At 43.9% G+C, this 27,417-nt stretch overlaps 1 protein-coding gene across 3 annotated transcripts in view; it reads right to left on the reverse strand.

Annotated features, from left to right (window-relative positions):
• Positions 1 to 27,417, reverse strand: part of slit1a (slit homolog 1a (Drosophila)) — an 84,248-nt gene that overhangs the window by 17,021 nt on the left and 39,810 nt on the right. For all 3 annotated transcript variants that reach the window (XM_041049715.1, XM_041049714.1, XM_041049713.1), the window contains exons 5-15: positions 18,153 to 18,224; positions 17,299 to 17,370; positions 16,013 to 16,084; positions 15,045 to 15,208; positions 10,752 to 10,899; positions 6,452 to 6,523; positions 3,550 to 3,621; positions 3,370 to 3,441; positions 2,977 to 3,120; positions 1,665 to 1,828; positions 642 to 665 (exon numbers count right to left, since the gene is read on the reverse strand). In XM_041049715.1, the coding sequence (XP_040905649.1) occupies positions 642 to 665; positions 1,665 to 1,828; positions 2,977 to 3,120; positions 3,370 to 3,441; positions 3,550 to 3,621; positions 6,452 to 6,523; positions 10,752 to 10,899; positions 15,045 to 15,208; positions 16,013 to 16,084; positions 17,299 to 17,370; positions 18,153 to 18,224 (1,076 nt within the window). The remainder of the gene's footprint in view (positions 1 to 641; positions 666 to 1,664; positions 1,829 to 2,976; positions 3,121 to 3,369; positions 3,442 to 3,549; positions 3,622 to 6,451; positions 6,524 to 10,751; positions 10,900 to 15,044; positions 15,209 to 16,012; positions 16,085 to 17,298; positions 17,371 to 18,152; positions 18,225 to 27,417) is intronic.

Here is a 27,417-nt window from a genome sequence, read left to right on the forward strand (position 1 = left end):
CAATTAGCATAAATACCGAAGGTGCCACTTCCACCAGCACGCAACGTTCAGCTAATTTTACCCTTAAAATGCCCAGTGTTTTTTTTTTTTTTTTCTGTGCAGACCATTTCCTCTGAAGTTCATTCTACCATCATCCACATTAAAAGATAATTCCAGTTTATTATAACTTAGGTCTTAAGTCACTCATTATACAGGAAAACTGTTTGCATGAAACTGTTGTAAGTATGAAAAGCTGGACTAAAAAGTTGGTTTGTAGCCTGTGATAGTTGCAAACAACAAGCGGTTTGGTGAATAATTTGGCCTCCACATAAGACTGGCTAACCTGTGGGTTTGTTTAAAACCTGTATGTTCATCTGAATGCTTGTGTTTCTTGCTCCATCTAACTTATTTTTAGTAACATCGCCAGCTCACAGCAGTTACCTTGGTAAATAAAATGTCAAAATTACCAAAGGGAATGGTGGCAAAACTACAAAAATATGACCCAAGTTGTAATAAACTTAAATTATCCTTTAACCTGTAGGAGAATTTTATTTGAATGAACAGTAAGTAATGGAAAAAAAGATGCCGCTGCATGGCTGCGGGTGGATAATTAAAGAAAAGAGGAAGGCAATGATAGGTGTGAACATTTACAAGCCACTCACCTGGGATGAAGTACTGCTCTTTGGCTGTGATGGAGAAAAGAAAGAGGGACGGATGTCAGTGAGACCAGTCTGGTCTGCATAGCTGTGGTGTCGCTATGCTTCAGAACAGTCATATATAGAGCTTATATATGACAATACATGGCTCAACGTACATGACAGTTAAACAGAGAAGCCTAGGACTATCTCTGTATATGGCAATGTAGAGAAACTAGTAACGATGGTGGTAAATATTTAGCTGTTGCTAAGGAGGAGTGACATGAGGGAAAGAGGGAGACAGTGAGAAAGAAAGAAAAAAGAAAGAAGGAAAAAGACAAAAAAGTGAAAAAGGAAAGAGGAAAAAACAACATGAACTCCCTTCTTTACCAGGTCTAGCCAAACAAATGAGGCTATAAAGAAGTGTGAAACCTCAGCAGTGCAGAGTGCCAGACAGCATAGCACAGTGCATAAACACAATAGTGGGTACAGGGTAGAGGGGAGTGGGGATGGTGAGGCCTGACCAGGCAGTGCAGAGGACTGAGGGGATGAGGGGGCGTGAAAGGAAACCTGAGCCTGGCAGGCAGAGAGCGATGAGCGGTCGAGAGGAGCTAGAGACTGTGAGGGAGGGGAGCCTTAGATTGGCAGAGGGCAGAGGAATGGTGGGCACGTACAGAAACTCTAGCCCTTATACCAGCCTCCACTGGTGATCTCAGCTCACTGCGGTTTGAATGTGAAACCAGACTCACAATGTGGTAATACGGAGGGGAAATGGAGAAACAGCGAACGATCCCTCTCTCCTTGGCCCCCAAGTTTGTCTGGGGAGATATTGATTGAGGAGCACCGGCACAGCAAATGATGGGTCGAATAAAACCTTTTGCCAGGAATGATCACTCATTGAATGTGCTATGAGGTAGAGGGAACAATGCAGAGATAAAAGCCAGTCCCAGCGGAGAGAAAGAGAGAAGGTAGGAGTAGACCAGTGAAAAGCAACAAAGCCTGTTTGAGAGATAAATAGTCCGAGACAGTGACACAGAGCCACCGGCCTACCGGAGCAGCGGAATTTCTTGCTCTTGATCTGTCCAATACGTTTGTTTGCCAGTCTGCGAGGACTGGCGCAGCGGGCGCCGCTGGTCTCGATGGGGTTGGAGCGCAGGTAGTCTGCCAGCCACTTCAGATTGCAGTCACAAATAAATGGGTTCTGGGCCAGGTGACTGGAAAAGAAAGAGAGAGAGAGGTGGAGGGGAAGAGGTGGATTGAAAAAAAGGGGGAAAAGGTAAGCGATGTGGATAGATGAAGAAAGGGAGGGAAGAAAGAATGTGAGGGGGGTTAAAAGGAGAACACATGAAAATGAAGGGGATAAAGGGCAAGAATGAAAAATTACAAGTAGTATGTTTATCTTTAGAAATCACTGCCACAGACTCTCACCCGGAGCCATAGAAACATCTTTGTAGATAAACATCATCAGTGTGAAATTCAGTGTGGGCTCTAAGAAACATAGTCAGCTAACCTGGCTCTGCTACTGATGGACACAGCCAGGCTAGCTGTTTCTCAGTCTCTGGCTATACTGATCTAATCTCACCTATTTTCCATTTAGACATAAGGGTGATATGCATATTCTCATCTAACTCACAGAAAGAATAGTGAAGAAGCATTATTCAGGAGTGTCATTTTGAATTGAACCACATCCCCAAGCCTTCCTTCAGTTTAAAGCCATCCAGATTATGTAGACAATCTGGATGAGTAGAGACTGGGGGAAGGCTCAACATGTATTTTTATCCCGTCTTCAGAATGCAGGCAAAACAAGATGCTGCTTTTAGACTGAGACCCTTAAACCCAGTGCCCCTCTATACGGAAGTGTAGATGCGGTGTGAGCCAAGGGGCAGCACTATCCATCATCTTCAACAGGTGTCTTGTAAGTCTTGTGTTGTAAGTCTTGCATGTATGGACGACAATATTGAAAACTTTCATCACGCAGTGTGTCTCAGACATGGCGGACACCACGGTGTGGGGTCTGTATTGACAACGGCGTGTGGTTTCCCTTGTTTATTGGAAGAGAAAAAAAGGAGGCATTCATTTAGACAGAACTGGTGCCGTCTGAGTAACGGTGGTGGAAAGAGTGGGTGTGGTGCATGCTGTTTTTGATCTCGATCTGGCCGCAGAAGCTGTGTGTGTCCGTGTGTTTGTGAAGATGATAGATTTACTCTCCTCCATACCTCACGATTCCATTCCTGTGTTATTACACAGACCTGCGAGTAAACAACTCCTGTGCTGGCTCATGTTTTATGGTGACGGCTCAGTATGTGTCAGAGCGTGTACAGCAGCATGTTGGTGTGTGTGTGTGTGTGTCTATGTGACTCACAGGGTCTGTATAGCTCGTAGTGAAGTGAAGGTGCCCTTGGCGAGGGTTTGGATCTTGTTGTCATAGAGCGATAGCAGTGAGAGATTCTGCAGGTCCTGGAAGGCATTGGCACGGACGCAGTGAATCTTATTGGCATTCAGCAACCTGAGAGAAGGAGGGGAAAAAAAAGGAATGGTGGAAGAAGGAGGGAAGAAGGATAAAGAGGGAGTGAAGCAGCTTGTCAGTCTTTCTTTATGCATTCATTCATTATACATTCCATCTAGAAAACTATGCACAGGTACAACGTTTATATGAAGGTTATGACTCCTTTACTGAGTGGGAGTGAAGGGTGCCTGGTATTCAGTGTAAGTTTGCAGAGTATCAGCAGAGCGTGTGTGTGTGTGTTCTACTTACAGCAGTTGCAGGGCGTAGAGGCCGTCAAACACCCCCTTGGGCAGGTCGGTGATCTTATTTCCATACAGCACACTGTGAAATCACAACACAGGCTTGCTTTAGAAACGGGAAATGACAACCGAGTGGATGTTTATGCACACACACACACACTTTGTGCAAACTCGGCTCGGGGCCACTTACAGGGAGTTGAGGGAGCGCAGGCCTTGGAAGGCATCAGGAGCTATCTCTGAGATCTGGTTGTTGCTCAGGTCTCTGTGTTGAAGAAGAAGGCCAGAGAATTACATAAGGAAATGGAAATTTTTTGGACAAAGTCAAAGTCCTTTTCCTGTGGGAGGTTTGACTTCACTGTCACATGGGTGTCACCCTCAGAAGACAGTGGGGTGGATGTAAGGCCCCCGATTGTCACTGGCGAGTGAGGAGGAAGCAAATGTGGTGTGAGCTGGATGAAGATGAGATCCAGCTCTCTCCCATATCTGATGGTGCGTCCCTTCAAGGGATTTGATGAAATGGAGCGGGCTAGAGTCTCGTAGCCAATCCAAACATTTGCTTGTATTATTTGTGGCCTATCAACCAGCCCTGTGTAGTATCATGGAGTGTGTGTGTGTGTCTGTGTGAGTAAAAATGGGGTGCAGGGCTGAAATCCAAAGCGAAATACAGTAGACTGCCTCTGAACATAGCTGTTGTTAATAGGATCCACAGGCCTCTCCCCACAGGATAACCACTAAGCCTATGTGTATGTGTTTATGTGTGTGTGTGTGAGTAAATGTAAAAGTAAATGAGGAACAGTGGGACAAAAAGAGAGAAAGACAGATGGAGAGTGAGAGTTAATGGAGTATGTGGACTGAACTCCAGTCGACTGGATACCTTTGAAGGAAAATCATCATGTGGTGAAGAAGAGGGATATTTTCTCATTTGGGGGTAACAGTTAAATAAGTACCCATTTATCTTCTTGCAAAGGACTGAGGTTTCTTGGAAACAAAAATGTGGTGAAGGAGCCAACATCTGCACTGGTGTGTGTCTGTAAACTCATACACTTGTGTGTGTGTGTGTGTATTTGTATGCGTGTGTGTGTATCGATGTGTGAGCGATGCTACTGCATCCCTGTCTACAGGGGCGGTTCATGTGTAGGTCACCGAAACCAGGACAAGGTGAAAGAGAATGTGTGTGGCTGGAATTTACTGGGAATGGAGGACACGCAGGGTCAGGGAAGGCATTGCACACATACCTGCACGCGCCACAAATAAACAAATACACGGACACGCACAAATGCCTATATATAACCTTTACTTACCTAATGCTACTTTATGATCAAATATTTAACTGTTTTCCCAACACCAGAAACCCGACCACTAAATATGAGTACATATGAAGATCTCAAGAGTCTGACCCAGCATAGAGTGACCATATTTGTCATGATGTATCGACACTGTCCACGCACTGTGTGTACTGAGGGTGTTGGACATTGGACAGGTCAGGCCAATGAGGGCACACAGCCAGCTGAATCAACAGAGGCTCCGTGGGTCAACACAGACATGCAGCCATGCATTGTTGTTACTAAATGAAGAATCAGCAGCAGCAGCAACAGTAGCAGGTCACGTCTGTTTGAAGGACCAACACAGAGCAACACATACTCACCGCCTGTAAACGTGGTTTGCGTGTGTTTTATCAAAACCACAAAATTCTGTATCACATTTAATCAAAGAGGGTAAATTTTTTTGTAATAATATTGTTTCTTTAAAAGAAAAACAGTTTCTCTGGGGATAAGCTTAGATATTTTTTATAAGTTTCACTTAACTAAATCAGAAATGGCATCTATTTGTATACTGTAAAAAGAATTTCCTTTGAGATTAGGGTCATGAGCACCACAACAACAAAGGAGTTTGTCAGAGCAGTTTCCATTAAAAAGAGAACAATTTGATTATTTGCTGAATTTGTGAAACTGCAATTAAATATTGTTTGGAAATACTGTATACTGTATAAAACTTATTATTTCATATCATATTCATCAAAAGTGATGACCCCATGTCAATAACTGTTGCAAAATTCTGCCCCTACTGAAGAAGAAAATTGCCATAGGACTTGTTTAGCTACATTTTGACTCTGTTTTTGTGGGATTATGATTAGATGAACATTTTGATAAGAGCTTCACTTACTTTGATGTGAAACCCTAACCTAGATGAGTCTGCAAGATTCATATTTTATAGTGTTTGGACTCATTTTAATACATAAACATAAATAGTTTGCTTGAGCAGAGTGAGAGCAGATGCTACAGCAGTTTCTAGAGACTTTTACAACAATATGTCTAACTTTTATTTAGTTTAAGGGTTTCCTTTACTCTAAAATAGAACAAGAAAAAAGAATAAATATTAATTTCCCTTGAGATTTCACTGGTGCTACAATGAGATAGCAGCTGCTTCGGTCAGTTGACTGCTCTGTATTCACCTCATTTGAACCTCAAACTGTCCCCGGAGTTGGATGATAAAACAGCGAGGAATCCTTTAAGAAGGGCAGAGAAACTCCCTGACCTTCCGTTTCCTCCGTCTCTGTCCCACTGCTATGTCGGTCAAGCCTGGTGGTGTTGGAGTTATGGGTTTGGCTGCCTGGTGTACACTGGCTGGGTGACCAGACAGCTGGCTGAACAGGCGAAAAACCACTCAGTCTCAACTACCAGCCTGCCAGTGTTCATTCCCAGAGAGAGTGAAGCCTCAGCCCTCATTCCAGCACACTCTCCGTCCCCTCATCATCATCATCCCAGCCACAGTTTACTGTTTGCCCATGCAGGCACAACACACATACACATACATACACAGACTGGACACAACACTAGCCAGGGGAATACCAGTGCACAGCAATGAAAGATGAGAGCTGTTATTATGCTCATGTAGCATCTGAGTGCTTGCTTTCCATGCCACCCCAAGTCTGAGAACAAGAATATGTTCTTTAGGCACAGACAAAATAAATACTTCATGCTCCTCAGGAGTGGAATGAGAAGACTGCCAATTGTCGCTTCTTTCTCCAGCCCTCAGCTTCTTGTTCTCATCTGTATTATTTAGCCCTGAGGTGAGTGTACTGCTGTACTTACATCCTACGCAGTTTCTTGTAGGGAGAGAAGGCTCCTGGAGGAACAGACTTAATCCCATTCTGCTCCAGACGTCTAGAGAAAAGACCAGGGGAGGGGAGAGGAGAGGAGAGGAGAGGAGATATCATCAGTTAACCAAACAATAGACTTCTCCATGGCAACAGAGCAGAGTAATCCCCCCATCACCTCTGACCCTTGGTGATTGGCCTGATTATATTAGCGGAGATCTATTCCCCAGCTGTAATAGGTCCAGGCATGTTGGAGTCATAACATCCTCAGAACCAATAAACAATCTGAATACTAAAGTGCTGTGGAAAAAGACTGGAGGGGAAAAGGCTCTGTTACGGTTTGTAGGAGGGTGTTAAGGCCTTCAACTAAAAGTCATATTTCTTCTTGGTATAACATTTACAGTTTCCAGCACTTACGTTCTCATATGAGATCCAGAAATCAATAATGATCTCACTTGTTCTTGTGAAATTTGTCTTTATCCTCTGGGTGTCTGCAAAGTGTCCACTGAAACCTTTGTAGCGTGGTGAAATATTACTTCTTTTAGTTTACTTTTTCATGTGAGCCTGAGAGCTGCTGACGCAAAGTTGACAAGAAAAGGGTCTGACAAAATCTCGCCATAAAAAACTGTCAAAGAACAAAATGAATACACAGACATACACTTGGTCATTTAGTATAGACCAGTCACAAACTTTAATCAGTCTCAGATGGTCCCAGGGAAACAGACATCACTAAACCCCATTAGTGTGGGCATGCATGTCTGTGTGCTTCAGCCCGGCTGCTACTTAGGACCCAGCTCAGTCCCAGAACAATTCCCTGGTGTGGCTGACAGAGGGCTGTTTATCTGCAGGTCAGTTCACAGCTTTTAAAACTGTCCTTAACAAGGCTTAGCAGGGCCCGGCGGGAGCCAGCTGTGGGCCTGTCTGGTTGTCCTACCATGCTTCCTCCCAGCAGAGGAATTGGCTGCAGAACAGGAGGCATGATCCTGTGCGAGGTGTGGTAGACCAGTGGCTACGGCGGAATCGAAAGATCATTAAAATGCTATTTGTCACCACAGGAAAATGTGAAATATTTAAAAAATCTTCAAAACTCATTGGCAAACAGAATGCTGTCGATAGATTTAACCATCACCCATCAAGCGTTTGATTTCTTGGCACGGGACCATTTCCACATGATTTAATTATTCTATCAGAGACATTTCAGATTTATAACATGCCTCTTAAACTTTAGGCCATTGCTATGTTTATGTCTATTCATGGGGGGTAAATGTTTTGTTAGACATGAACCACAGCCACTTAACAGCTTCGAGTTTCCAAATTTTTTCAATCAAGAATCTCTCCCCTTCAAAGGAGTGGCCTACATTTATGGAGCGATATAGGAGCGTAATTGACATTCTTAGGATAGCAGTGATTCCAGACCACAGATTCCTGTGGCGGACAGGCTCTCTCTGTCTGTTTTTGTCTGCCTGTCCCAGTGTGTCCGTGGATTTACAGCAGAGTGACAGCGCTGTGGTTCCTCTGCCCTCACCATGTGGCAGAGTGTTGGGCCAAGTGGCTTTAGCGCCTTCTCTCATCAACCAGTCTGTCTGACTGGTCCAAACCAGTCTGGCACTCTACATGCTGTTTGCATGTGTTTCAGTGTCAGTGTCGGTCGTGTACGTGCTGTGGTGCTCCGGTGTGTGTCGGCAAATAACAAAACCCTCTGGAGCCAGACGAGGGCACACACACACACACACACACACTGCTGTCTGACAACTTTTTAGCCTTTGCACTGTCACTCCTCGCAGATCGATATGTGCAAGAGACTTAATCCCTCTAATCAACAAAGGAGCTGTTCAGTCTGATTGGCAGAGAAAAAAGAAACAATCTCAGACGCCCTCAGACGAACAATCAATGGTTCCCATCCAATTTATGAGACTGAACATTTGTATTTGTGTCTGTCTGTGTGAGTCTCTGAGCTGGTGGTTGTGTCAGCCCAATCAATGGTCTTCATCCTTTTCATTAGGGCCTAAGCATGGTTTTCATTAAGGGGAAACACATTACGCCTTTGGGTATTCACCCAGTGCGTGCGTGTGTCAGAAATGGATGGCAGGACCGCAGCAGCGGATGAAAGGCGGGAGGGATTTTTATGGCAGAGTTCAGTCTTTGCAGACAGAGACTACAGTGCATAATAATCTGTTGTGGTAGTGTTTAGGCTAACTGGGCCTGGTCTCACAAGAGAGGAGTACAGAAACCAGCTCACATCCTCGCAGCCATAAACACAACACTGGCATTCATTAGGGGAGAGCAGGGCAGGGAGGTTGCAGTTCTCCGATTTGTACATAATGAGAGCAGCATGTGTGTGTTTCTGTGTGTGTGTGTGTGAGTTTCCGAGTGCCTCATTAACAAGGCATTAGGCTGGCCTTGATACCCAGCAGCCCGCCTTGCTGTAATTGAAACTGATTTTATAATGAACTTCAAGCTCAGATCAAACCTGCTGCACCAAATTACCGAGCGAATTCCCCCCCTTCTCTATTTATTCCTTCACTGTTGATCTGCCTCCTCAAACCCGCCTGTGGTGATTTGGCAAGCCGGGAAAGAGGGAGAGAACACGGAGAGAAAAGTGGAAGAGAATAAAAAAAATCAAGAGAGGAGGAGAAAGAGTGAAGGAAAGAGGGTTGTGGGAATACAACCTGCAAGGTGAGGCTCTGAGGGGCAGGGCAGGAGGAATGTGCATGATATAAGCCAGCGTTTCACCCCAGTCTTGTAAAAGATGAATCAGAACATAGTAGAGTTTATTAGCAGAACAGGGCAGAGAGACTTTTAAAATGTCTTTACTCATCTGCTGTGCAGACAGAATCTACAGTCTATAAAACCTGTGCATGGTAGAGCTATCTTTCAGCCGTTTCCCTGTTCTCCCACCAGTGCTGCTCGCTGGTTATTGGGCTCATAGATCACATCAGTGTCTGTGAGATAACCCCACGTGTGGAACATTACAACCGGAGGGCGCGCTGAAGAGGTCTACAAGCCATAAAACATGGCAAAAGCTGAGATCCAAGGATGAGGCTGAATTATTTACATATCAAAAGTCAATACGCAGGATGTGGGAGACCTTTTAAATGATTTAAAATATCTCAAAATTTCGTGGGTGGTCATTCAATTAGACAAGAACACACAGAAGTGTGAACTGAATGTCCAAATTAGGAAATTGAGCACACCACCGCACTAGAAATGGGTCAGGGTTGTTGGGGAACATGGGATCTGTGACTTCCATGCTAGCTGGGTATTTATAAACAGACCCCATGGGGAGGAGGAGACCTAGAAACTTGCTGTGTCCTCCTGAATACACACATGCTCTTTGGAAGAACATGCAATGCGACCGCTGGCTTTCTCCCTTCATCCTCCCTTTTCCTCACTGTGCATAAATCATGGTGTTACTGTACCATTTCATGCAGACTTCTGCCACGGGCATTAAACCCCCTGATAAAGAGTGTCAAAGCACTACCTTGAAAAGTCTAGACGTGCATTCCCATGAATTGCAGTAGGCTGATAGCATGTGGGCCGTAAACAGTTAATGCCCAGACAGATGTTACAGGACTGATAAACTGAGGGAGGGATGTTAGCAAAGCGCTCGCATGCGGTTCACAGCCATCTGAGCCGATAAGAGCATACAGTCTCGGTTTAAAGTCTGCTCCAAGTCGGCATGTGTCTCTCTCAGTGTACAGCAAATGGATGGATGTCTCCCTGCCAGGTGATGCATGGTGAGAAAAGCAAGCCAGAACAGCAAATGTACATAAAACATGCATGCTTAAATCCTCTCAGCCTTGTTAAACCCCTGCATGAGCATACACAGACAGATTCATATGGAAACACGTACACATCTTTAATGCGCATACTGGAACAAATGCCCTGCAGTGCCATGCTTCAAAGAACAATGCAGCTGTGGATGTTCCTGCATTTCACTGACATCCATCTCTTTTCCTGTAGGTCTGCTGCTGTTCAAGTTGCACTGTTCTGAATAATCTAAATGTCCTAAAAATGACCCAAACAGTTACCTAGTTCTGACTGCAGGGTAACTTGCCAGATCTGAGATGTATGTGATTAGGGATTGGGGGATTATGTTCTCTTAAATGCCAAATAGTCTAATATCATAATACAAAAGATAAAGGAACAGATTAAATTCTAAATCAGATGTAGATTTAGTTATATTTAGAATTAATTTAGTCTATATGTCATTGGGACAAATAGGATTGTACATCTGTACATGGTTAAATTGGCCTTGAAAACACCTTTTAAATGGATTTAGGTATTGTGCTTACATCTCTGCCATGCTGTCAGGTAGGTTGGCTGGGATGGCGGTGAGACCTTTGCCTCTACAGTCCACAATGTTGTTACTGCAGGTGCACATGGCAGGACAAGAGCCTCCTCCTGTGCTGCACGGCTGCAGACCGGAGGACTCCTGGTGACCTGAAGAGAAAAGTAGAAGAGAGAAAAACTGCATGAGAGCTGAAATAGGAGGAAAATCTGATGAAATGAGAGGGATATGCAGCTCCCACACGGGTGTGAGAACAGGTGGATTTGGTTGGTTTCAATGAGTGCAGCACCACTCTAAGCAGGATTACAGGGGGAGATTGTTTGCCGGAGGATTTGTGCGCTGAAATGGAGCAGCTTTTGCACTCAAGTGGAGCTCAAACTCTTCCACCGACCTTTTGTACTTTACAAAGTGAACTGCAAATGAACAGACTTTCCCTGAGATGTTTTGACAATAAGAAAAAGAAATGAAACATCCTACTCTTGACTTTATTGTAAAGCCATACATCCTTGAGCATCAATGGGCAAGAAACTAGGTTATCTATTAAAGAAGTGCCACAGTATATCGGGAGGAGAAGCAAGACATGAATAATAGAGCTGGAGCGGCGATTGAAGGCCTCCCAATAACATCCATTGATCTCTCCACAAATTTTCCTCTAGAGTCTGCGTTCCCCGGGTGGAACTGATGCCATTCTGCACATTCAGCTTTTCAACCCCCACCTCTTCTCTTCCATTTGTTCTAAAACACTTCAACTTTTCAATTTGCATACAGAGCACACAACCCATCACACTGTCTCTAGATACCTGTTCAAATAGCTGCGGCACTGTCAACGATGTGATGAAGAACGGGCGCTCGCACTTCCAGTACAGCGTGTTTGGTATGTGTGGTGTGTGTGTGTGTTCAACATGTGTGTATGTAAGCCTAACCCAGATAGAATGAATAAAACAGACTTTTAAATGGCCTCATTTACACAGCATTACTAATCCAAGTTTCAAACCATGAATATTTGATTACTTTCCTATCTATCGTTCAGCTTGTGTGGAAAATGTTGGAGAAAGAGAGTGGAGGGAAGAGAGAGATGCAGGGAGAGGGAGACCGAGTGAATGATGGTGAAAGTCCGTGACAAAAAGAAAGAACAGTGCTCACAACTCCACTCCCTAAACCAGAGAGACAGATTGCTGCCAAACATTATGCTTTACCATGACATTACTGGCTTTAGCTGTTGAGCCAATAAACAATGTTTAAGGTCATTTGATGTATCTGGCCAATCACAATCAATTACCTGAAGGGATGAGATGCTTTGGCAGATCTGGGAAGCAGATAAACACAACAAATAGCATCAAGAGCACACAGTCACTCAACCTGCATGATCTGAGGCCCTGTGATGTAGGATGGCAGAGGTTTGACAGATCTGGGATCAGGTGTAGGGCAGAGAAGAAGTCCTCTCTGATCTAACATGGCATATTTGACAGGTCTGGGATCAGGGAGTGCAGAGCACAGCTGGAGCGGCCTTAACAATGACAGCTCTCTGACAGGTATACTTTAGTGAAGCTGTTTGATGTAACGCTTGTCCCCTGTTCTTTCCAGTGCTGTTTTCCCCATTATCTCTTACCCATCCGCCATCTCCGCCACTCCATTCCCGTCCCACTTCCCTTGTTTTATTTGCTTTCACCTTTCTCTCACTCTCCCTCCTCTTAGCGTCCTCATTTGCAGCCTCTCCACGTTCATATCTCTGCCAGTGACTGCCCCTGCAGCCTATTACCTCCTGCCCATTTGCTTGCACATCTTTACATTTAACCTCACTCCACCTCATTTCTCTCATCATTTCAAAATGTTATCACTGGCTTCATCCCATTTGTCTCTTTCCTCAAATTCCCTTTTAGCACAACAGTTGGGTTCAACTCGATCTTCTCCCCCCTTTTTCCCTCTTTATAGTCATTTCTTCCCTGTTTCCCACTACATGAGTTGTATTTTATTCCACCCCTCAGGCAATTTATTACTTTATTGCTCATTGCTCATTTCAAACATAATATTTTTACTTCATTTATTATTCCTTGGGATCAGTAATTCAGTTCAACAGTCATTAATTTTCTGTCATGTAACCCTAAATTGGCACAATCAGCTTCTAACTTTTAACTCTCCTGTAAATGATCTTCGAGAGCAAAGAGAGGTCTACATGTAAACGTCTTGCTCGATAAAATCAGAGCAGAATCAATTCAGACAAACTAAAGTCACTCTAATCTAAACTAAAGTCAAAGGATTATGAGTAATTAGGATGAAAATGGTCGCAGTATTTAGGTAAGGCCCATCATTTTTTTTCTACTAATTTTCTTAAAAGGAGCTAAAAGATACAGATTGCAGTAGAAACTTTTCTTTCCTGCTGTTCACCTTCTTAAAATAAACAAGATCATTTTGTGAAGAGAGTAGCTCAGAAACTGGTTCTGGTCACAAATAAGCCGGTGGTCATGCACCACGGTCTCTCTAACCAATTAAAAAATAAAAGTGTTTGATCTGCAGATGCTGTTTTTAAAATCCGATTTTCAGCTGGATTTATTTTTTCGTAATCTTCTTTTGACTGTTTTTTTTTTTTATCATTAAGTAAAAATTCACTGCTCTTTTTAAAAGTGAAAATAATGAGCTCTTGATTTAGGTTTTGGATTGTTCAACTTTACTGGGATTTTTAGAGTTGATTGATGACAAACGACTGCCTGGAAAAATGTGATATTATTTCTCAAAGTCAAGCAGTAAATGTGTTACTCTGCTCATTACCGACAAAAATTTCCAATATCGTGGCACTTTCCAGCTAAATACTGGGAGTGACAGTCAATGAGTCATGATGCTGAGAGCGCTGCAGAATTTCATCATAATTTGCGACAACTAATCACACAGGCAGTGTACCCCGTTTTCTTTCTCCTGACTCTCACAACAACAATGTGCCTCTCTTCTCCCTCCTCCTCTCTTCCAACACACAGCGCCACCCTGCCCCAAATCCCCCGCAGGTGGCCTGGCCTGGTCACAGCACATGTACACACGCACACTATGTACACACGCAAACAACACACAGTGCTGAACATCGAAAATCCAAAAAAAAAAAAGCATATGTGTGTGTATTATAAAAAGTGTGTGGGTGTGTATATGTGTGTGTGTGTGTGTGTATGTGTGTGCCAGTGAGCTGGTCCCTAATGAATCCTTCACTGGGAGTTCAACTTCTGGTCACTCATCCACTCACGAAGAAACTGGGAGTGTGTGTTTGCGTGAATGCAAGTGAACCGAGGCAGAAATACCCAGTGATAGATTTTGTGTTCATACTGTTGTTTCTCTGGCCCAAAAACTGCGAATGACCAGTTGCCATTGAGACTCACAGAAAATCAATCAGCGCCGGTCTGAAAAAGCTTTCTTAAATACAGAACAACACCCCATTAATTCTTAGATGATGGAAGTTAATATCAGCATGCTGCATAATGTGCAACTCGCCATCATGAAAAACCTCAACTTTCTGTATCTGTATCCTATCAGACCCCAAAGTTTCCCTGACACCCCCCCGCTCCCCTTCCATATCGTTACACTCCCACGCTTTGAGTCTCTTTCCCTGGGCGATGAATAGTTAATGATCTGTGCTGTCACGCCGTATGGCTGCGTAAAAATCACAACCCATGGAGAGAGAGAGAGACATACACACCCACAAACACACACATGTAGACACAAACACTCTTCGCAGCTGGTGTTGAGAATGAGTTGGCCTTGTGAGGAGTGGAGGTTCTCATGCTGTTTTTCCATTGTCCTGATATGATGACCCCATTGCATGCCACGCCACGCCCACACGCACATGCTCTCTCCCTCTCACACAGCAAGTTCAAAGCCACAATAATCCATGTGCGAGAAAGGTGAGAAGTCCTGAATAACGACAACTGAGGAGAGGGACTGACTACTGTCAGTGGGGGCAGCATTTGCACCAGCTGTTTGTTTTATACATGTCGGGTATTTTCCTGGCACCACTGCCAGCTCCTGAAAGCTGGAGATACATAAAAGGGCCAGAGGAGAGCCGTGGGGTTGCCCAGCAGCAGTGGAGCTGTCAGGTGGCTGCCAGGTGAATACACTGACAAAAACACAGTGGGAGTGTAGGCAGGAGAATAACTACTGGCAAGGACAAGGAGTTGTTGGTATTAACGATGTGGTCAAAATACCCATGTCCAACGAAAACTTTGTTATTTCATCCCTTTCTGAGATGCTGTAAAATTTTTTATGAAAGGCAGTGTTATTGTGGTATAAAGTTTAATGTAAGTAACTCTACAGGTCTTACCCGAGCAGGCGAATTCGTGTTTCTGCACCTCTGCCACATTGAGTCCTCTGAGCTCTGGAGGGCCAGTACACTGGGTGAAAAGACCAATCGTAGGTCTCTGTCTGAGCCACTGGGCCAACCAGGCCAGATGACAGTCACAATTCAGGTTGTTGGAGTGCAGACGGCTGTCAAAAGAGAGAAAAAAAAAATTAAACACGGATGCATTAAAAGATCTTTGCTGCCTTCTTTGCTGTCCAAAATACCACCAGCTGAAGACACAAATAGCATAAAATGTGTCTATTCTTTCCTAGAACTCATCACTGTGGCGAAACACACTAAATAACACGCTACATGGATGAATGTAAATGGCACATTCTAAAAAGGAAGAACACTAAAGAGGACTTTTCCAAACCCAGCACTCCAAACACGGCATTCCTGGAATGCTGTGTCTGTCCAGAATAACTCTTGCTGTGGTGCGGTGGACCTCTGGAGCACACATGCTAACTTGCACACCCATGTGCACAGACACACAGAGCACACACAAACAGAAAAGCTATATAATGTTACCCCACTGGGAGTGAGGAAGCCCAGAAAGCCACCACAAGAACAGTGGAGTCACGGCTCCGAGAGTTTCGGCAGGCATAATTGTTTTAATTTGTACATAATTTCAGATTTAGTAATCACACACAATACACAATACACAATAGGCTTCTGGGGCTATTTGCGTCTATCTGGGCCAGTAGTTGTTGTTGTGTGTGCTTTAGATGGAGGGGATAATGGCCCTTGGCATTGCTACAGACCCTTCTGTGGTGTTGTTATGGCTGCCTCCCAACAATGCCTGGAATCACAGAACCTATCTACTGCTACTGAGATCATATGGGGCTGCAGCAGTTTTTCTGCTGTGCCTGTATACATGTGGAGTAAAGTTTTATTTTAAAGAAAACCTCATGGGAGGTAGAGATCAGTGTGGTGGGTTATGTGTGACTTACAAGGTTCGCAGTTTGGGCATGTGGTTGAAGCTGGAGACTGGGATGCTGCTGATGTTGTTGTTGTTCAGTGTTCTGTGAAAAGAAAAGAGCGAACAAAGTCATGTTGTCAGCGCAGGGGAGAAAAGCCATTTTTAAATTTATACTTCAAAAAGAGTTTTGTTGTGCCCGTCCTCTTCCTTTCCATCTTTTTAAATCCACTCCCCCCATCCCTCCACCTCTCTTTGTGGCATCCCACTGGGAATAACACCTCATTCCACACAGATGGGAAGCCCTCACACCTCCCACGCACACGTACAGTCATGCATGCAAATATACACACATGCATGCACATAACAAACATGATCACAAGCTCCACAACTTGTAGTTTGAGAAACAGACAATGCACACACACACACACACATCCACACACACTTTCCTCGAACCCTGGGCATCAGCTGCAGAAAGAGAATTAGGTCATTTCAATCAGCCTAATGACCCTTCACCATTTTTCAACCTGCTCCCCCTTTTAACACAACCTGTCCTCCTCCCCCATAAAGCATACATATACAGACCCCTTCAAAATACCCCCCCCCCCCCCACCGCGTCTTACACCATTATGACAACCCTATCACTACATCTGCAATCCATCCATGCCGTGAAAGCAGCCTTTAATGACGTTTTCTTTTTTTTTTTCTTTTTGTCTCCCCACCCCCTAAGAAACCACCACAAACACACATGCAGTCTTTCACCATAAAAATAACAAGGCCTGTCAAAGTGCCTTTGTCCCCCGGCCTGCACTGTTAGTCTACATTGTTTCAGGTGGAGAGCTCTGACAGAGGACTGTGATTATGATTTTTGACAAGGGATGATTAATTGAATGTTTACAAAAAAAAAACTGCACAACACGGTCACCAATGCATCCAGAGTGGAACGCTCACTTGAATGGGATTTTTGATCGAGATGGTTGGAGCGCTCTTGTCAGATGGCCCGCCCAGGGCTGGATGGGGTGTAGAAGGAGGTGGAGGAGTGGGTGGGTGGGGTGTTAATGTGATGGAGGGGAACGCTTCTGTCAACTGTGTGGAACAATGAGTTAATGGAGCTTGGTCTCCATGATGCAGGCCCTCTCATGAGGCTCACTGGGGGTATTTTGGCATAATAACCAAGGCCATTCTAATTAAAGGCCTGTGCTATGTGTATATGTTATTTGTGGTTATTAACAGGGCAAAACAATGTCTTAATTTAACTAAGAGCTTTAATGGAATGATACAGGGTGGGGCTGGGTAAATAGCATCACTTCAGATACTTACAGCACTTCCAAACCTCTCAGAGCTCTGAAGGCTCCATCCTCGATGCAGCTGATGTGGTTTTTATCCAGCTGACTGCAGAGCACACAAGGAGGGAGAGGCTTTGTTACACAAGACACATACACAATCTTTCAGTCTCCCCGTGGGGTAGTTGTAATCGTCGATACAGTAAGTAGCACACTGATGGACTATGGTAAATCGATACTGGTTTAGTCATCACAGCTCATGTAACCCCAAGAGAAGCAAAAGGGGACTTTACTGATTGTTTATCTGCATCGATACACCTCATAAATCTGCGTCCCCGTGTGTGAGCGTGGACATCCTCCAGTGAAGATGTAAATTGCAGTTGCTACAAGGCATCTTTGGGGAGCTGCGTGTATGTGCGAGGTAGGTTGTCTGCTCAGTCAGAGTGATATACAATCCACTGAACGTTTATACACAGTCGCTGTTACAGGGGGCTATTAACTCGGCTGAAGAAAAAAATATCAACATGCTGGAATTATGGTGAATGAGCGGTGAATAGGGCACACACTTCTGCTGTTGACTTACAGCAGCTTTCACTGTGATTTCCTGGATAATCTTGATTCACTCTTTATTGACTTGTTATCACTGATCACTGATCCCAATGAGTTGTCTACAAACACTCCTTCAAGGAGGATTAATTGGCAAACTAAAAGAGTTTGCCAATTAATCCATTAGCCGTTTCACAGAAAATTAATCAGAAACAATTTTGAAAGATTATTATCATTTCTTGAAAGCAAAAATGTATATATACCAGTTATCAATAAATAATGAAATTAACCACTGGTTGCGGCTCTAAGTAAATCCATCCCTGCTGAAAAAGGCAAGGTACTCACAGGTTTTTGATGTCTGTGGCTCCTCTGAATGCTTTTCTGGGGATGGACTGGATGAAGTTCTCACTCAGATCTCTGTGAAGACAATAAGCAGACATTAGTTAAACTTAACTTATCCTTGAGGATGGCTTGGTTAGGTTTGTTTGGTTGGGCATGGTTTGTGTGTTTTCTAAAAAAGTACAATGCAACCTTTTTTTTTTTGGAAGCAACATTAACACGTTTCAACAATTTCCTCTGTGAACATTTGACTTCCAGCGTTTAAAGCATGCTTTTCAACCAGCAGAATTCACACTCTATTCAGTGTCACTCCCTTTTTTTTTTCTTTTTTACCACAGTCATCGGTGCAGAACAGAAATCTAAGGGCAGTTTTTTTTTCTTCTACAATGTGTGCCAAAACCCTGAGGTGTGGTACTGCATGGAGAGCTCTACTCACAATGGAGTGGTTATTTTATAGTGACTGTGTTAGTCAGTGTTCACTCATGCTATAATTTGTTCTCTGTGCCTTGACCATACTCTGGCGTGAGGTGCTCAACTCAGTGCCTGCCCACAGACCGAACAAACAGGCAGCAGGGTAGCAGCCAATGAGGGGTCCTCGCTGATCCTGTGGTGTGGATTCATTAGGACGCAGTTGCACAAAGAACATTATCTTTTGAAATTAGGTTGTGTGTGTGTCCAGCACTTAACGGTGGGTACAAATTAGGCTTTTGAAAAGTGCATGTGTGTGGAAAGTAAGAGAGTGACAGAGCAGAGGGGAGGGTCAGAGAGGGGAGGAGGGAAGGAGAATGAGTGAAACACAAGTAGCCATAGTTTTAATTAGCAGAGTCTTTTGTCTGCCATTTAAATGGTGAGCTAACCTCATTCTGAAAGGGTCTGCCCTTCTTCCACTCACACACACCACACAGGGAAACTGTAGGGAGCTGCTAGAGAGGCCCCCATCTTGAAACACACACACACGGGGGGCTCCCACAGCTCGGACGGACGTAAACAGAGTACTTATGGTCGCCCATAGACAGGCTAAATCACAGCACCAGAACCTATAAAACTACACAACTGTTTTCGTAAGATTTTGATGACTATTACTTATTTAATGTTCATGCACACCACAGCACACAATCCCATGATGCACGCAACAAGTATCCACACTTATAAAACCCCATGGGGTAATATTAAAATGAGTTCCCAAGACTCCCGCAACACATCAGTCTCACATAATGTCCCCATTGGGTCATCCTTTCCAGCATTTCCCTTGGAATGAATATTGCACATTGTTTCAGTGGGATACAAAAGAGGGGAGCAAAAGACACCACAGCAGTTGTGTTGTGCAATCTATCTAATGAATGGGTGGTTGTGCTTTTATGGTGCAGCAGAAATTAAAAGTGCTCTGCAGGCCACTGCAAGTACACCACAATTAAAAAATGGAATTTGCGTGTTTGCTTTCTTGTTGTTTGACTTCAGTAAATCTGAGGCAAATGTTGAAATTCTACCAAAAAAAAAGCATTTTACTTTAACATGATTGTTCAGGATTTCATGTGACATGAAAGCATGTGCACAGCAATTGGTCAAACTGTATGTTGGTAACCAGCTATAACTTGCTGGGCTTTGCCCCATCTTTACACTCACCCCATTAGAAGATGGCTGTGTATTTAACATAACATGACATGGGAAGGACCATAAAATGAGCACAGTTATACGTTGGATAAACTACTTAACAAGAGGACCAATTATATTAACTGCACCACATTAGAGACAGGAGCTTTGTCTGGCTCTTACGCTCAACTCACAAAAATGTGACGTACATGTACAGATGTGCAAACGAAACACACACATCGCTGGCTTGTGTTCAAAGAGAACATAAATATTCCATCTGATGGCACATTCTAAATTTATCATCTGAGGTTTTTTTAAGTTTCATTTCCTCAGCAGATCTGCATAACATCTGCTTTCACAGAGATATTGGGGCAACACAGTTAGCAGGCAATTTAGGCAATTACACAACAATAATCTATCTGTTCTGTCAGTCTGCCACGTTTTGCAGAATCATATCCCAAACATCAAACCAGCTTCATGCCTCCTCACTAGCAAGCATGGGAGTGAGAACAGTTGTGCTCCCTCCAGCTCCTTTGTTGTTTTCTTGGCAAAACAGCCTGAGTGCAGAGTTGAAAGCTGAGTCAGTCTGGCACCCGGGCTATTTTGGTGCCTCTTATCAAGGCGGCTCCTCCATGTGAGAGGAATGCTTTTGGTCTACCTGGCCCTGCACTCTACCTGATGACTAATTAGTCCTCTCACCTTCTCCTCACCTTCCTGCAACAAACACACACGGAAATGCTGTAGTGCTGTACTGCAGACACACCGTTAATGACTTCTCCCCCCGGACATCTGGAAGGAGTGTGGTACGTCTTTTCTTTGTGCATCTGTATGTGTGTGTTCGCTCCCAGGTTACAATAGGAAATGATAACAAACTGCTGTGCTAGGACAGCACTGTTGGACTGCCAGAGGCGACAGTGGGTGCAAGTAGAGGAAGAAAGACACAGAGACAGAAAGATGGAGACAGGCGTGAGAGGCTGGAATGCAAGACGAGGCAAGAAGGCTTTGACAATTTGAATACAATGCTATGAGTGTAAGTAGTAAAATCAAAGCCCTAGGGTGGAATCCACACACTAAAACCCCCCATAATCCTGTTAGCACGCTATAACACGATTGGCTAGAGTGATCTATATGCTCCCACTTATGGTGCTGTTTGATTGGATTAGATGCTGAGGTCGTGGGAGGTCGCTTTATAACTGTAGGTCTGTTCTGGGGACAATGTGTGCCCAAAATAAGCCCCATGACAACCCTAAATGATGCTATCTATCGTGCCAGAAAGTCTGCCTTTCTCTCATTTACTTATATTGCCTTTCTCCCTCTGCCTGATTCTTTCTCTCCTCTGTCACATCTAACAGAATAATCACAGTGGTCACGGTTTGGAGTCTGCAGTCTTCTGTGTCCTTTAAGGATTTATCGACGGGTTCAACTCCTACGGGAGCCAGAGCAATATTAAATTTAGCAACGTTACATTTCTGCATTTACACATTCTTAAAACGGCAAACAGGACATTTCTGTGGGAGACCATGCTGTATTTTACATAGTCTGTGGTTGCCCCTCACTGGTATTTTCTAAGCTCAGCCCCGACCGTGTTGGCTCTGAGATATTTGACATTTCTGATTAGTTTGGAAGCAGATTTTCAGGGAAGCACTGATCCCTTCAAAAACAGACATGATTATGTGAGAACAGTCACCACAAATAGGGTAATTGGCCACCATAGTCTCCATCACTAAGTCATGACAGTAAATCTAATGTTACAGCCCTTCAGCAAATACCAGCACAGTGCATACATGGTTAAGACAACCAAACTGGCATGGCGAGAAATGAGACAAAGATTAAAACAAAACAAAAAACCTGTTTCCTTCCTCTTCGTTCTTTTGTCTCCATCAAATCATTCTGCCTTTGAGTATCGGACCCAGACACATTTTCCAGACACAAAATGCGAGTCTGTGTATTGCTTCAGACTTTGCCAACGTCAGGGTCATCGGATTATGAAGTACTGGAGCACAGAGCAGACAAACTTAAGTACCAGGAGCAGGAGCACAGGTCATAACCCCCCCCCCCCCCCCCCCCCCCCCCAGACTTCACTCCACTCGCACAGCTCTTTTCAGGCTAAAGGGATTCATGGAAACCTTCAGAGCCGCACTGCGCACTCCACTGCCCAGACTCTGCCCATGCACTCATTACAATGCTATGAAGACTATCCTGGGGCATGGCTGCGGCCTCCGGCCCCAGTCCAGGCCCCCAGGCATCTCACGGAGTGCTGTAATGATGTCAGACCTGCAACTTTTTGTTTCCTTATTTCCTGCACAGCATGCCCACCAGTCTTGTTTCATTACAGGTGCGTGAAGCAATGTCTGAGTGAGCGAGAGTGAGTGTGGTTATGCTGGTGTTCAAACAGCCTGGACCTGGTATAGATTTACCTTAATGCACTACATACCTCGAAGTGGGCAGTTAGTTCATTAATGTAGCCTGGCTCTCTTTAGGTGACGTTGCTCACAGTTCATTCCCATTGTAGCCCTAATGATGAAGTAACACACATGTTTTCAGGTGTGCCCTCGCCGTATGAGCTACAGCCCCTAACACGCTGTGGTCAGGATTTTTAAGGTTTCACTTATACAAAAACCTCAAATAATGGTATCGTTTAGTCAGCGTAAAGTACTCCAACAGTAAACTTAGCTACTGATATGCTTGTTTACAAGAATCCCTGCAGAGTCTATATCTGGAATAATTAGCAATGTTATCAGACATAGCTCAAGGCGCCTGGTCTGGAGATTAGCCGCACACTGAAGGTAATGTCTGGTTCCTGTCTGATTCACATCATTAACCTCTGATCTCTATCTCAGTACACTGCACTAATACTGTACACAACTTAAGCTCTCTTCTGCATGACACAAATACCTACTTTGGCTACATAACCAATGGGATGTTAATTTCACCAATCAAAAAAAAAAAGCTGTGTAAAGAGATTAGCATATTTTTTTATGCTATCTTTATTTCTGACAGCTAAAGGAGTTCGTGGGGACGCTGCAATGGCTCAGCCACCTCAGGGACAGGCAGCCTTTTCTGGTGAAAACCCCCAGGGCTGCAGGCTCCACTGTGTGGGAGACTGTGGGCAAGTAACATACAACTTCTAATGCACAAATGAAAACATGTGTACACATGCCTCCCTGTGAACACAAACAATTGCCTCTTTCATATCCTAAACATTTCATAACCTCTGCCTCCACACTTGGTTGACAACAGTGGTTGACACAGGGGATCATAAATCAGACGGGATGATCTGATGCTCTGATGTCTTGGTTTTAAAAGTTTCACCGAGGGGAAATACACACTGCTATTTAAGGATTTATGTGGAACTGTGCGCTCTCCTTCAATGACCCCCTTCACACCTACTGTTCACCTTTACTACTTTCTTTCTCTTTCTCTTTCTCTCTGTCTTTGTTTGCACTTTTTTTGGCCAACTAATGCTGGTATTAGTCAAGTAGATTTAGAAGGATTGATCTTTTTTTAATAACAGCTCTTGAAAATACTCTCTAAAGTGAATAAATCTTGTTTTAAAGTTTTGCACAGAGTTCTTCCAAAATACTGAGCCATGGGATCTCGCATGAAACTGCTGGGAGATGTGTCATACTAATGCACAGGAAAGGAAATATATAGATGATTTTATATCGCATTTCAGAAGTAAAGAAAATGACCTGAAAGTGCTGCCTGGAAATCCTTCACCATATAAATGACACTTCATCTACAGTGGTCCAGACATGACCTGAGTTTTCCTGATGCTGCATGCAGAGCCTCTCACTCTGATTTCATCGCTCTGCCTCTCCAGTCCATCTCTCATTGTGCTGTACTTTTACACATTTAGCAATCTATGTACAGTCATGCTAAGAAAACATTTTTATCACTGCCTTTAAAATCCAGTAGAACTGTATCCCTTTGTAACTGATTAGATTTCATACTGATAAATATCTGGTGCCTTTATGGTGCTTGTATGTGCCAGTGTAAGTGCATCTATTTTAGTGTGTGTGTGTATCTAAAATAGAGTGTTTGTTTTCTTGATTCCTTGACTCGATTGCATGATAAGAAAATGTTTATCCTTGCCAAATGCTCTTAATTTCATTCTGCCATTTAAAAGGGGAGAAAAGGACAGAGAACGAGAGGGGGAATGTGTCTGATTACTTACTCATTAAGAGAGTTAATGAGGTGTGTGAGGGCTGTTAAAAGAATGGCAGTGTGCTGCCACTAACTGCTAACTACTTTCTTCCTCCCTGCACGGTAAAAGCCCACAAGTAGACACACACATATACAAGCACACACACAAACTGTGTGCCTTTAGAAAGAAGTGGCCGGACCTGGACATGTACCAACAAACAAATGACTCCAGATACCAACTGCAAATAAAAGGGAGTAATACATTCAAACAAACAAACCAAACCCAAGCATGTATGAATCATTTATGTCCACGTCCGCATTTTGTCTAACTGTGTCAAAGTTTAACACAAAAGATTCCTAAACTGTTCACATTAGAACCAATTCATTGCAACTACTTTAAAAGGTTACAAGTTCATTTTTAACACAGATTTTGAAAACAAAATGTTCAAATATCATGTCATTTTAATGTCAGCACCGAGACACTGAAAAAACTGTAATTCGTATGCAATTTTCCTGTCAGCACGCGTGACTGGACTAAAGGACTCTTGACTTGGCTTGGACTCGTCTGAATTGACTCAAGACCTGAGTTGGACTTGGTCCAGAAGGCTTAAAAACAACTCCCTCTGTTAGTGATGTGACACCAGTCGGTAGGAGCAAGTAGGAGAAGTAAGAAGTTAATGATGGCTTGATCAGGCCTAGTGTAAAAAGCTCTGTCACTGGGGAGGCAGGAGGTATATATTATCTCTTGATGAAGACAATTTCCAAGCTTTAAACAGTACACGAATCCCCACTCGCAAAGTGAAAAAAAAAAAAGCTGACTATGTTAACATGGTGCATTTATGTGAAGACATATCTTTGGCTGAGGTGCAGAGAACTGTAGAAGACTAAAAAACCCGCAGTGTCAGATGAATAAAAAAAGAGGGAAGGTGTGAAGAGTTGGGGATAACAAAAAGAGGTGAGAAGGGGTATGGATCGAGGCTGCAGGGCCTTTGGGTGCTTGCCAAAACACAGGCATGTATGCGTGTGTATTTGTGAGGCCCCCGAGAGAGCGGCTGAGTGTTTCTGTGTGAGGTCAAGAGAATCTGCGCCTTCTTTCTCACCCTCATGCCCCCCTTTCTCATCCTTCTCTCTCCACACCTTCACATTTTGCTTTCTTTCTCGCTAGAATAAATGATAAACAAGCCTCCTATCCGTGTGTCCCTTCACTTTCCCTCTCCTGTCTGCCCTTGGTGTTTAATACCTCCACGCAGCAGCCAGTGCAATCTGGACCAGGGAGCCAGACACCATCACCACTATCATCATCGTGATTACCATTATCATCTGGAGGTCAAAACACAGTCTTAAAAATAAAATCCTCCATTCATGTTCACACAAATTACCATGCACAGACACACGGTACATGCAAGCACGCACAGTGTGTAAAGTGTTTCTCCAGTCCCTTTGTGGTGGAGATGAGAAGAGGAGGAGAGAGCTGGATGGAGCTCAGTAGGAGGAGGATTTGATAAGAAGGAGAAACTGCTGCCGTTATAAAGAAAGGAATAAACATGCTGCTTTAGGAAAACTCTCACACAAAAACCCAGGAGAGACTCTCATTCCCTCTATGTCTCTCTTCTAGGACTAAATATAGGCTCTACAAAGAATCCTAATGAAAAACAAACACTGTACTAATACCAAATGCAGCATATTTCAATAGCATCTGTTTTCCTTTGTAGATTTTACTTTTCTTTTGAAAGCTGATGTCAACACCAGTCCACCGAAACTAGCAGAAACAGCCAGGGAAAATGTCTGAGTATAGCTGCACGTCACATCACTATAGTCTCTCTTTCCTCTGCAGTATCGCTTTCTCTATTTATTTATATGGACTTCAGGAAATAAGTCGTCAAGCGGCATTATCTCATTTCCAACAGACCCCACAGTCTGTTATAGCAGAGCGCTCATTTATATATTTAACCCTCTACTGTCTCGTGCTGTCTATACATGCTGACAGAGGAAAAAGGAGGCCATGTGGACGCATCTGGAGAGGGTTTGTGATTTATTCTGATGTTGAAAAATACAGCCAGCATATCACCCTCTGTTTCACTCTTTCTCTCGCTCTCATAATACACACACACACACACATCCACAAACGATCTCTTTTCGATGGGACCTAAAGGGGATTTCATGGATGGACTCCACTCTAATCATCTACAGCTCACCAACCAATGAGAAACACACAGAGCTCCCAGACTGGAACACTCAACAACCACCAAGAGAAAACACAATGTCAGGGGAACTTATCAAGTCCACATGAGGGCTGACAGACACACACACACACAATGAAAATCAAGAATCAGGGCTAGTTTAACTGTTGCCCACATCTCTTCTTTCACTGTAAATGATTCATGATGTCTATGTGTATTTGTATGCTTAAAAATCCCATATGAGCACATACATTTGGCCGTGTGCTCTGCCGCCACCCGTGAAGTAAATGAAAGAGTTAACATGGCGAAGAAAGAAGGAAGAAAATCTATCCCTTCTCCCAGCTCTCAATTCACCCTAATTTCCCCCCACCATTATGTCTACTTGTGTTTCTGACTATGTCCAAGCCTTTCATTGGCAGTCAAGCTGAGTGATGGAGCAGGCCTGAGCGGCATCGATCATGACAAACGCTTACAGGCGCTATCAACTGACGGCGGGGTGTGCGATAGCACCGCTTTGCACGAGGACACAGCCAAGCCCTGTCCATCCATCATGCTGTCTACCTGCTGGACAATGGACGAAAAGTGTGAGAAGAACAGAGGGGAAAGGAGGGAGGGTGAGGGAAAACATACCTCTCAACATGTCCATTATCACTGCCATTACCTATCCCTGTGTTAGCCAGCGGGCCCACACCAAGCCAGAAATAATGATCTCCATCTCTGAGAATAGCCTGGAAATCATTCTGTAGATTGGACTAATGTTTTACACTGAGTAGGGACAGGAGTAAAAAGGGAAGGAGACAGCCATTTAGAAAGACAACAAAGCCAGTATGGGTGGCTGTTCTCATTCTTACACACACCGACACACTGTGTGGTCTCACTAAACTAGTTATAGATGCCTCTTTGTGAACGGCTGGCTACCTAGAAAGTGGAAAACTGATCTTGTAGATCGGATGACAGCTTTTCCTGGAAGCGCTGGTCTGAGGTCAGTGTTATTGAGCCGTCGTGATGACAGATCCACCACACCTAACCACAGGCGGCTGATATCAGATCAGAGGACTGTCACTAAGACACACACAGTCAGGAGCTGTTTCAATCAACACATAAACCGAACATACTTCAAGACACTTAATCGACTCTGTGCACTTCGTAGAGGTGAAGAGTTGCATCAAGATGCAGAGTGAGAAAAAGCTCCAGGGAGAGAGAGAGTTAAAAAAAGAAAAAAAAAGAACATGAAACGCAGAGTGGGAGATTTGATGAATGCTGACCAAAGTGAACCCCTGCATAGATCATCTTCTCGTTTCCTCTGCCTTCCTCTCTCTGAGGAACTCGTACACAACCTCTTCTATTCTCTAGAC

This window comes from Toxotes jaculatrix, chromosome 11 (genome assembly GCF_017976425.1).
Source record: "Toxotes jaculatrix isolate fToxJac2 chromosome 11, fToxJac2.pri, whole genome shotgun sequence".
In the NCBI taxonomy this organism is placed as follows: Eukaryota; Metazoa; Chordata; class Actinopteri; family Toxotidae; genus Toxotes; species Toxotes jaculatrix.